General features: G+C 51.6%; 1 protein-coding gene across 1 annotated transcript in view; it reads left to right on the top strand.

The window, feature by feature from the left end:
- Positions 1–11,868, top strand: part of TLN2 (talin 2) — a 351,431-nt gene that overhangs the window by 261,078 nt on the left and 78,485 nt on the right. Inside the window, exons 34-37 of the mRNA XM_045294950.1 lie at positions 5,574–5,714; positions 6,140–6,321; positions 8,945–9,077; positions 11,819–11,861. Of these exons, the coding sequence (XP_045150885.1) occupies positions 5,574–5,714; positions 6,140–6,321; positions 8,945–9,077; positions 11,819–11,861 (499 nt within the window). The remainder of the gene's footprint in view (positions 1–5,573; positions 5,715–6,139; positions 6,322–8,944; positions 9,078–11,818; positions 11,862–11,868) is intronic.

Raw genomic sequence — 11,868 nt, forward strand, 5'->3', positions numbered from 1 at the left:
ATGTGTGAAACGGAATGCTGTTTTAGCTGTGAGGCTGCTCAGGTTTGAGGACCAAACAGGAATTGTGGGATAGCAGCTTTTGCTTTTCTGAGAACTTGGAAGGTGGCCTGTGTGGCCTTGCCCCTCACAGTGGAGCTGAAACTGAGTGCTGCCAGCATGTCCAAACCCAAAGCAAATCAGCCCATGAGTCGATTCTCACTCACAGTGACCTTGTAGGACAGAGTAGATAGAATCGTCCTTGTGGGTTTCCGAGACTAACTCTTAATGGGAGTAGAGAAAGCCCAAGGAGCGACTAGTGGTTTCGAACCTCTTACTTTGTGGTTAGCACCCCAACCACTGCACTTCCGGAGCCACCCAGGCCTGCTCTGTGTGATCAGATTTCACTTGTTTGTTAGCATGTCTTCTTGGTCATCTTTGTGTCTGCATTGGTGGTAGATTTCTTCGGAAGAAAAAATCTTGGCGATGAGTTTTTTATGTATTGTGGCTTGGGTGGAAGCCTCCAGAGCAAATTAATTTCCCGTTCAACAATTCACACACATTTTGTTTCATAATCCCAGTTGCAAGCCTCTCGATTGTGATAGCACTCAACCGCTTCCTGTGTTCCTATAACCCTCTGGCTCTTCTTCCCCACCCTCCCTGCCTTTTGGACTTCGTTTTTGGGAAGATCCTGCCCTTTTGACTTACATGGTTGCCCGTCCCGTGGAGTGTGCACCTCGTGGTATTCTTTTCCACTTTGTGGACTTGCTTGTTATTTGGTTGCAAACAAACCCTGGGAGTGGATTCAACTTCAGGTTTGGAGGGTGTCCAAGGGCTCTACCAGTCCCTAGCAGACCGGTGATTCTAGTCTTTTTTCTTAATGACTTTTAACTTTGTGCTATAGCTTTTCCCACTCGACCCAGGACTTTTTATTACGGGTTTGATCAGAGTAATCTGCAGTGGTTGCCGGGCACCATCTAGTTCTTCAGTTCTCAGTCGAGTGGAAGCTGTGAGTCACAAGGTCATATTCTTCCCTCTGTCTAAGGTTCCCTAGAGAACCAGGGAACTAGGAGCCTAGGGTTCTGGTTTAAAATGGATTCATTCCAGTTCACCCCTGCTGGGAATTTCCATTCCGGTCCCCGAAATGGTGACTCAGGATGTACGTTGTAACAAGACTCCCCAGGTGATTCTTTTGGGGCTCTCTAGTCATCAGCTGGGGATCTTATTAAACTATCAACTCCAATGCACATATCTCGTTCAGCACAACAGTTGGAAAGGAAGATGTGCAGCATGGGTCAGGCTGGAATGAACTGCTTCAAAGTCATGGTCAGTAAGGAATGGGAGGGAGGCCTTACGTGAGTCACACCACTGTCTACTCTAGATGCTGCTCTCACCTTCTGAAAAACAAACAAGCAAAAAACTGTGTGGTTGGGATTAACCAACTGCTAGGTGCTTCCTAACCTTCACAGCACCTGAATCTCTGATTCCTGCGCACGTGTACAACTTGATTCTTCCAAGTTCCCGGTGAGGTTTGAAAAGTGAGAGCCTTGTCCCACTGAGAGGAGCTGGTTCAGCTGAAGGGGAGGCCTGGCCCTGGCGGGGCCTGGCATTGGATCAACTGATTCTTCTTTGCTGTTACAGCAGGGGAACCACGTGTTCTATACGGATACCACAGGGAAACTACGGGGCCTGCTCAAAAGCTCCCTGGGGCTTGGGGACTCAGTTATGCCCAGAGTGAAAAGGTCATTCAGAAGCAAAGTCGTATCTGTGCAACCATCCTTTCTGGTGCTAAGTGTCATCCTTGGGAGGAAATAGCTTTCCTTTTGGGGATGGTGCAAGCGATTTCCACTCAACTGCCAAGCTAAAGGTTGGCAGTTCAAACCCACCCTGCTGTGCTACAGATGGAAGACCCATAAAGGGAGAGCCAGGAAAGCCCCATGGAGCTCAGTTCGAGTTGGTAACACATAGATGGCCCCGACTCAGAATGGACCCATGGCAAGGGGTGTTTCTTGTTTGTTACTTGGTTTTGTTCTGCCCTCTGAGTAGTCGTGGTATATGACGGTAGGGGTCTTGCTCAAAACGACAACAGTACAACAACACACTCTTGACACCAGTAGACCAAACAGAAGGACACCGTTAGAACACTCTTCCTGGGGGGAATATTCCTCGAGCACTCATCCTTTGGGTTTGAATAACTGCAGTGAAGTCTTGGTGGATTGAGCCAAAGCTGCTCTTCCTAACAGAGGCTAGGAGATGGGGGATAAACGCGCGGAGAGGATAGAAGCAGGAAAGGGTGGACTGTACACAGAGCACTTAGTGTCTCCCATTGAGCTAGACATCATGGTGACTGGAGGTCGTGCCGTCACTGGTGGAACTAGAATCTTAAGTCTCCTCGACTCCAGAGGGAGTCCCCCATGGCTGGTAGCGCTCTGCTTCACTGCTATACGCAGGCTGGCACCTCTCATATCAGGCTCCTTTGAGCTGACTCCCACTTAACCTCCCGCTGTGGGTCCCAGCTTGCCCTAAAGCTTCGTGGGCTCACTCAAGGCGATGATGATGATGTTAGTGGTAGCGATTCACCCCTCCACGCCAGCACTTAGCACAGTGGTTGTCGGTGCCCAGGAATCAACTCTGACTCGTGGAAACTTGTCTGACCAAGTAGAACTTCCCCATAGGCTTTTCATGGCTGTGATCTTCACAAACATCTCAGGGCCTGCCAGCCCTTTGGTTAGCAGCCACGAGTCCCCAGGGCTCCTCGCCCAGCTGGCAAGGCATTAAATCAGTGTTGACTAGATACATGAGTGGCAGACATGAGTCTATCCGTAAGGTCTTTATGGGGCCTGGAGGGACAGGGGATTGGAAGGGGGAAGAGACAGGCTCGGTTACAGGGCAGCGAGGAAAGGGCCTGAGCACAGAGGCAACAAGGCCTGGCACTAGTTGAAGGCAGTAAAGTAGGCAGTGGAACGCTTCTCAAAATATTAGCATTGCGGATGTACATTATTGTCTCAAAGCTGCCGAGGCTTGATTGGAATGCGATTATTATTCCGAGAGCCTGCCTGCACGCTCTCCCGTACAGAAAATCACGGACGCCGCCATCTCCGGATGCTATGTGTTTTGCAAGGCCAGTGCCTTTGGAAATGTTCTTCACTAATTGTCTCAATGGGCTTTTATGCATTGTTCATAACCGTTAAATTAAAAGCTTAATTGCCCATTTAACGAGGGAATTTACGTTCTTCTGCAAGCATATCTGCCCTTCTTCAGCCTGGCCCTTTGCAGGAGGCAGGGTTGCAGTTGCTGGTCACCGTCTGCTGCTTCTCCAGTCCCCTCAGGCTGGAGGGGGCGCCGTTCCCGGGTTGGCGGAGCACCTCCGTGGCAGAGGTCACAGGCCACCTTCCTGGGTTCTCATCCATCTGGCCGCAAATCATCGTCTTTATTACTTAACGCCCTTGTGTTGCTTGCTGTTCCTTTAAAAAGGTATGCATCGAGGGGTAGGATACCTATGGGAAAAGCCTGTCTCCTATGTGTGCGGCTCAGTGAATCTTCTCAAGTTGGACATCCGAGGTAGCCACAGCTAAGTACCGCAAGGGAGCTTTAGCAGCACCCCAAAACCCCGCTTTTGCTCTAGAACAGCTGTCCTGTCAGGCGCCATCAACCCGGTTCCAGCTCACAGCTGCCCCACGCTGCCCAGGCTCAGTGTGGTCTCAGTCCCTTGTGACCGCCGCTGTGTCAACCCGTCCCGCTGAGGGGCTTCCTCGTGTTCGCGGGTCTCGTGCTTTGCCGAGAGCATCGTCCTCGGGGTCCCCCTCCTGACAGCATGTCCGCAGCACGTGGCACCAGCCCCACGACCCTGCTCTAAGGAGCAGCCTGGCTGCTGCTTCAGAGAGCGCTGTGTGTGTTTCCCTGGCGGGCCATCATATCGTCCATGTTCCTCGTCAGCACTCTTTCCGGTGCTTTCATTCGCTTTCGTTTCGTCGTCGTGGTTCGGGTTTTGCATCGCTACGAGGTGACTGACGATACCACGGGCAGGAAGGAAACGCCCCGGCGCTTGAAAATCCGGAGACCTGTCGGGCTCGAGAGTGACGTCTTTGCTCGCTGACCCTCGACGGGCTGTGCTCGGCAGATCTGCCCACGGCGGGGTGGTCTTTGATTTCGTGACGACTGCTTTCATGGGCGTTGTGATCCCAGGTTACATGCCATCCTTGACAGCGTCGATCTTTTCTGTTCTCGGGGTGCTGCGACCCGGTTCTGAGGACTTTTGTTCTCTTTGTGGGAGGTGTAATCCATACGGAAAGCGGCCATTCATAATTTCCATTAGTAAGGAGCAGCTCACAGCTTTTTTATTTTCAGGGAACAAGGTTGTATTGTCTGTATGCTGAAGGTTTAGTAAGTCAGCCTCCACTCCCAATGGCTCCATCTGCTTCAGATAGTCCAGCTTCTCAATTTGCTCAGAATACCGACGGAATGAGTTTAATGAAAGGACACAGCCCTGACACAGGCCTTTCCTGGTTTTAAACCATTCAGTGTCCCCGACTATTTGAATGGCTGCTCTTTGGTTTTAGGTACAGCTTCTGCATGAGCTCAATGAAGTGTTCTGTAAGTCCCACTCATTGCAGTGTTAGTCTAAGGTGACCAGATTTTAACATTGGTAAAGCGGGACACCATTGATAAAACTCATATCCTGGCGAGATAGCCACATGGCAGCCGAAAACCGTGTACCCTAGCTTGTCATGCCTTCTTCCCAAAAATCGGGACTTTTTTAAAACGCCGCAGGACACGGGAAAAATTGTTAAAAATCAGGACTGTGCCACCCAAAGCGGACGTCTGGTCCCCTTCTGTTAGTCGTAATTTGTGATGACCCACAGTTGGATTGTTTTCTTCCAGTCTAACCTACCCTAAAGATGACCTTGTCTCCAGCACCCTACATTCACGTCCTCTGGGTGTGCCTTGCAGATGTGGGTCACGCCGTCATGACTCTGATACCTGGTCTCTTCACTATTGACCGGTTCTTCTTATCCACATCATGTTCTTGAAAGAGTACAATGCGTCAGGGTGGTGATCTTTCCTTTGCAGCTAAACCGTGCCTGGGGGGAGAGTTTAAATTCAAGTTTTGAAGAATAGCTCCGGCCACAGTCCCAGGAACTGCTGCGACTGGAGCAGCAGTTCCAGTACATCTGGATTCTTGAGGAAGGTCAAGTTCAATTCCACATTTCTGTCGGGGTGACAATTTAGCCCCCATCACAGCAGGGAACCCATGGGCTCTAGTCTTCAAAGTGGGGGAGATGTTGGCACACTGCAAGGTTTGACGAGATGGCTCCTAAAATAAGAGGAGGGCACTGGTCACCTGGGTGTCTGCCATAGGCCCATGGGACATCGCCGTGTGTGGCGCCAGCTGACCCGTGGGCCCCCTGTCCCCCCTTATTTCTAATGCTCTCTAGCCATGGGCCCTCTGCTTCATGCCAGGGCGCCCACCAGTTCTGTTTGCTGTTGATGAGTTCACTGGAAGCACCCTCCCTTCCCTTCCCGAGAGATGGCTGCCGTGCCTCCGGGAGCGATCGCTTCTTTTTCCCGGAGTGCAATCTCCCTGTCTTTCCCATCAGGCCCTGGACGGGGATTTCTCCGAAGACAACCGCAACAAGTGCCGCATTGCCACCGCGCCCCTGATCGAAGCCGTGGAGAACCTGACGGCGTTTGCGTCCAACCCCGAGTTTGTCAGTGTTCCGGCCCAGATCAGCTCCGAGGTAGGAATGCTCTGCAGCAGAGGAAGAGCTGCGATCTTTGGCCAGCTAGCTGGGCCCGTGAGCGTGGTTAAGATGCCGACGGTCTGGCTGTCGAGTTACATCAACGCTGCTGCCTTAATGTAAAACTCCGTCCCTTCGCATCTCTTGGAAGTCACACCTTAGCTGTAGATGTTGGGGAATGATCCTAACGTGGGTATTGACTTGATATGCACCTTTCTTGTGATAGATCATATTGAAAATGCTATTTAAGGAGTAAACACAGACCTCGGCCCTGTAAGCCAGCCAGCTTCTCAGGTCCCTGCCCTCGGTGCCTACTTCCTACAGGGGAAGATGGGGATCCATAAGGACAGGAACAGGCCCTCCCAGGCCCAGGTACCACTTGGGTCTGCACAGCCAGCCCCTGACTCTCTGCCGTTTGGTCCCAGGGTTCCCGAGCACAGGAACCGATCCTGGCCTCGGCCAAGACCATGCTGGAAAGCTCATCACACCTCATCCGCACCGCCCGCTCCCTGGCCATCAACCCCAAAGACCCGCCCACCTGGTCTGTGCTGGCGGGACACTCCCACACTGTGTCCGACGCCATCAAGGGCCTCATCACGTCCATCAGGTCAGTGTCCCCGGTGGAGGTCGCTGCTGGCCTGCCTCTGAACAGGGCAGGGAAGACAAGCCCACTGGCCTCTCACCTGTTAATAGTGTTGCTAATCATTATCTTCATCTCTCTGGTACCAGTGGTCAGAGTAACAATAAGCCAGACTCACCATCATAATAGCTCATTTGAGCACTGACTGGGTGCAAAATACCATTGTATGCATCTCCTTTGGTCATTACAACAACCTGATAGATACTGATACTGCTTTCATCTGATTAATGAGAAAGTTCAGGCAAAGAAGGTCCTAGGTGACCTTCCCTAGGTTACGTTCAAGCCCAACAGCTCTCACCTCACGCAGCCCTCCCGTCTGTACGTCAGAACCTACAGAATACCACTGTTTGTCTTGGCAGGCTTCGGGGGTTGCCTTTTGTTAAATTTCAAAGACCACCCTTGGGTCTAATAATTCACTTAAAGGACTTACAGAATTCAGAATAGCGGTTATACTCATGGGTGTGGTTAGAGCAGGGGTCCTCAAACTACGGCCCGTGGCCACATGCGGCCCGCCGAGGACATTTATCCAGCCCGCCGGGTGTTTTTGCCGCCGCTGCCTGTCCTGCTTAGCAGCCGACTGGTCCAGTGTGCATAGGAATTTGTTCATAGTTGTTTTTGTTTTTTAACTATAATGCAGCCCTCCAACGGTCTGAGGAACAGTGAACTGGCCCCCTGTTTAAAAAGTTTGAGGACCCCTGAGTTGGAGCCATAAAAAGAGGCAGATTAAAAGCAGTGAGGGAAGCAGCACACGAGGCCAGGTCCAGGAGCGGGCAGGCACGGAGTTCCTCGTTGCTCTCTCCTGAGGAGGCGGCCCGATAGCCTTACTTTCTGCCAGCACCGTGGCAGCACTCACAGGGTATTGCCAACCAGGGACGCTCTCCCTGGCCTTGGTGTCCAGAAGTTAGATTTGGACTTGGTCAGGGAGACGTGACTGTCCGTGCATAGCTGGTCTTCTTGGGTTCCAGCCCTCCCAGAGGTCTTCTGACACCACAGTACAACACATTGTGAGCCTGGCCTCACTGGTGTGGCCCAGGGCCTCCAGAGAAACACAGACAGGCTTAGCAGGCACGGCATTTCATGAGGTCAGTGGTTACCGCCCAGGAGTTGGGGCTAAGGCCAAACCTCTCTTGGGGCAAAGTGAATCATTCACTGCACACCTTCCATTTGTGAAGAAAACCTAGGGACCTTCCTGAGCCCACAGTGGCCCTGACGTCTTTGGTCATCTTGAAGAAAGGTTTGTCACGGCCACCATGTGTGTTGAAGCAGAACGGTGCTCCATTTGGTTTCCAGTGGCTAGTTTTCAAAAGTAGATCCCCAGGCCTCTCTTTAGAAGTGCTCTTCAGTGGATTTGAACTTAGGACCTTGTATCTTAGGACCCTTGTGCAGATGCCATACTTCTTAGCTTGGCCGAAGTTAATTCGGCCCCACATGGCATGCACCACTTTCCTTAGTTATATCTTGATTCTCAATTGTTTTGTGTATTTTTTAAAAAATAAATGACAAAAGTTCATGTAACGACAAATAATTAGTATTGAAAATATACGTATGTTAATTTGTTTATAGTAGAGCAAAACAGGCCCTTTGGAGAGGGGACACAGGGAAACAGTTGACCTCTCTGTTGAACGTAACCATTACTTGTCCCGAGGCTTCCGCCATGGTGACCTACTTCCTTGTATGACCTCCATTGCGATCTTGTTCTCGCTTCCACTCGCTGCCGTCTCCAAACATTCATCTCTCAAGGCTCAGCTGGGGATCAGGTCCCTGCAGAATCCATGGAAGTCCAAGGACAACGTCTCGTCCATACATTTTTTCCCACTCGGGCTCATGCGCTGTAGTCACTGTTTCTTCTTGGAAGGCTTAGCACTGCTTTGTAGGAGAATCCGCTGCCCCTCATACTCCCGACGCCTGTTTCTCAATTGCTGGTGAAGCTCCGCACCTCAGTTAACACTCTTAGTACCTTGCAATGAAAAAGCTCCTAAATTTTTAATTCCTCATAGAACCCAGCACTTGGTGAAGTGTATAATGGAGTGAGCATAATAAGTTTGAACTGAAAATGAGGCTGACCTTGTTACTATCAGGGTTCGAGGGTTACCTTAAGGAGCCCTGGTGGCCCAGTGGCGAGAACACTTGGCTACTGACCAGAAAGACCAGGGGTTTGAGCCCCTGGGAGAATGATGTGGCAGTCTGCTTCCGTACGTTTCAGCCGTGGAACCCCTACGGAGAAGTTCTACTTTGCCATGTTCTGTCTCTCCCTCTCTCCCTCTGCCGCTCCTACATGTCCCTTTCCCTCTCTCCTTGACTCCCTCCCCACCCCGTCTCCGCTTGAGTCAGTGAATGGACTGTCCACGTGCCAGCTCTTTGTGCAATTCCTTAGCCTCAGCCTGCGGTAGAGGGCAGCCCCGTATCCCTTCCACCTGGGATAAGTAGCTATTCCAGATTTAAAGTAAGGCATGGGCTAGACAAGGAGGCACTACCAAGCAAGGGTCAGGGATGATGTACTCCTTCAATAAGGTGATTGAGTAGGACCAGTAGTGGGCAGAGGCACCTGGGGCTTGAAACCTGTGTTTGACACGAGCTGTCCCCCTTCCAGAGACAAGGCCCCCGGGCAGAGGGAGTGTGACCACTCCATCGATGGCATCAACCGGTGCATCCGGGACATCGAACAGGCGTCGCTGGCAGCTGTCAGTCAAAGCCTGGCCACAAGGGATGACATCTCGGTGGAGGTACGCTGGGCTCTGTGCCGATCAGCAGTCTCTGGACGCTCAGCGCCGGGGTCTGGGGCTGGGGATGTGCGATTGGAAGGCTTGGATGCTGCGCTATCGTTGGACAAGTTTCTCCTGTGGAGCTTCCCTGGGCAGCTCTCTCTGGAGGGGCTGGGGCCAATGCTGAGTAGAGAGAAGGACTGTTCACTAAAGGCACGGGTAAGCTGTTGGTAGGAGGAGTTCATGTGTGACTCAAGGACTGGGAGTGCTCCCGTAGGCAGGTTAAGAATAACATTTCCTACTTTGAGTTTTTCTCTTCCTTGCCCCAAAGCTCCTAACCCACACTTCCTTCTCTTTACTGAAAGCACAGTAGCTGAGCACATAAGACACCTAATCATGATGGATGGCCTATTGATACTCACCCGTGTTTTACCTTACCACTACTCAGTTAATGAGCAGTGGACTCTGGGTCCCTGACTCTGAGCAGTGGGCCCAGCGTTAGCTTGCTTATTTTTGTCACTAGAGCCGGGTGCTACCACCCACCGATGTGCAAGACAAAAAAAGAATAAACATTCTCAGCCTTGGTGAAATGCTAGAATTGTTATTGATAGTCTGACATCGAACATAATTCAGCGTCATGCATCTACGAAAAATTGACTGGCAACATTATCTGTGCTCAGTGGCGGAAGACCAAGAGCCTTCCTTTCCCAGCGAACAGGAGTGAGGCAAGCGTGGCTGCTCTCCCTGCTCCTGCCCCTCACTGTTGTAGAAGTCTTGGCCAAAATCACACAGCGAGGAAACAAGAAAAGCACCCGAAACAGAAAGGAGGCAGCAGAGCCGTCTGGTTGTAGATGGCCTGACTTTGTGGGAAGTAGAAGATGGATACAGAAAAGGGCACTTCATTGACCATCCTGATGCATTATCGTAAAGCGGATGCACCCAACTATCAGTGCCCAAATCAAGCAAAGAGAGGCAGCCCCTTCATGCCTCCAGCCTGCCGCCATCCCTCCCTCTCTCCCTCCCACCCAAAGCCTATGGCCTGTTGTCTGCTAATTCTAACATCAATATACTATATTTCCTTCTTTTTATAGCAATGGAATTCCATAATATGTGGTTTTCTTCTCTGCCGGCTTTCCCATACCACCCTGTTTCACTAGGGCACTTGAGAAAGCTCATGGGAAAATGGAATTAAGCGATAGTGGAATTTCCCCTCGAATTTTTGGAGTCTCCCTTCTGTGTGCAGCCCGCTCGCTCTCTTTGTAAGACTGAGAGTCTCATATGCCCAGAATTGTCACACTGGGAAGGAAACCCTTTAACTGCATGTGCTTCCAAGTGATTCCATATACAATTTTAAAACCCTTCCTGTGACATCAGCGCTGCTGGAATATCGCGTGCTCTTGCCTAGGATCACAATATGCCTGGGAAGAGAGTAAATTGCCAGCTAAATAAGACCCTTGAACGTTGGGAAGTTTCTCCCCATCTCCTTTTCTCCTCTAGAATTTGTTTTAAGTTTTGCACATCAGGCTGCTGCTTTTATTGACTAAACTGGTCCACTGCCCCCACCCTCACCCCCCAGCCTTCCGATTCCATTGTTCTGTGGGAAGGCGGCGGGGCCAGTCAAGTTTCTGATGAATCGCGCTTTCCCCAATGTTCTGATCTATTCATCCTGCATCTGAAACATCACGCAAAGCAAGCCCACTGCGGAGGGGTTGACTGTCAGTCACAGCAGCCCGGCGGGACAGAGCGGAACTGCTCCTTCCAGTCTCGAGACTGTGAGTCTTGATGGCAGCAAACTGTCTCCTCTTTTTTTCTGTGGCACATCTGGTGGATTTGAACCACCAACCTCAAAGGTAGCGGTCCAGTGCTCAACCCACTGTGTTAACAGGGCTTTTTCTAACAATTGAGATTCCTACAGTGCATCTGATCCTGCTGCTGGTTGGCTTTTTGATCTTGACCTTTGGATCTGGGTGTTGGTTTGGGGGCCTGTTCATTTTGTGATCATTTACATACACTTTTCTCAACCCATATTCTGTTTTAACAGTCTTCACCTTCAGTTCCTCACCCCTCACGCTCCACCATGCCCGATAGCCTGCCCCATTGCTTTTCAGCAGTTCAGTTCTGTAAGAAGGAGAGCTTAAGCCGTCCCTCAGACTCGGGGAGAGGGACTTTGAGGGTGTCATTCTTAATGTTTGGGAGCGCAGTGAACGAGAGTGCAGGCTGAGCCCAGTGGGCAGCGCTTTGGCTAGCCCTTCACAGGGCGCCATGGGGGAAGCAGTCCCGCTCTCAGAATTGAGCTGGCATTTGGAAGGCTTCCCCCATCCTGTAAAACACAGTGCCCTGGGCATGCCCTCGGCCCCCACCGCCCCCCATGAGCTCTTCGCTTCAGACCACGTTGTCCCTTCTTGGAAAGCCATGTCGGTTGTACATGTTCAGCAATCACGCTGAATAGCTGGTCAAGGCACCAGCAGCATCAGGTGGCACTTGGGATGGGTGGTAGTACTAAGCCAGCAGGAGACCAGGGGTAGCAGGAAGAATGGGAGCCCTGGGGAGAGTGGGGGGGGGGGCTCTTGGGGAGAGGGAGAGACTCGGGAGCTAAGCCGTGTGGGAAGGGCAGGGTGGAGCAGCAGCTGGATGGTGTGGGCACAGGCGGCCCTGCTGTGGCTCCATGTGGTGTGCTCACCTTTCCCATGGCACGTTGGGAATCGGTCCCGCTCCGGGGAGGGGCCGTCTGGGGCTGAGCTTCACAGTCCTCCCCTTGTCAGGCCCTGCAGGAGCAGCTGACTTCAGTGGTACAGGAAATCGGACACCTGAT

The sequence above is a fragment of the Echinops telfairi genome, unplaced genomic scaffold (assembly GCF_000313985.2).
Source record: "Echinops telfairi isolate 266 unplaced genomic scaffold, ASM31398v2 ScPeMD7_4048;HRSCAF=4782, whole genome shotgun sequence".
NCBI lineage: Eukaryota > Metazoa > Chordata > Mammalia > Afrosoricida > Tenrecidae > Echinops > Echinops telfairi.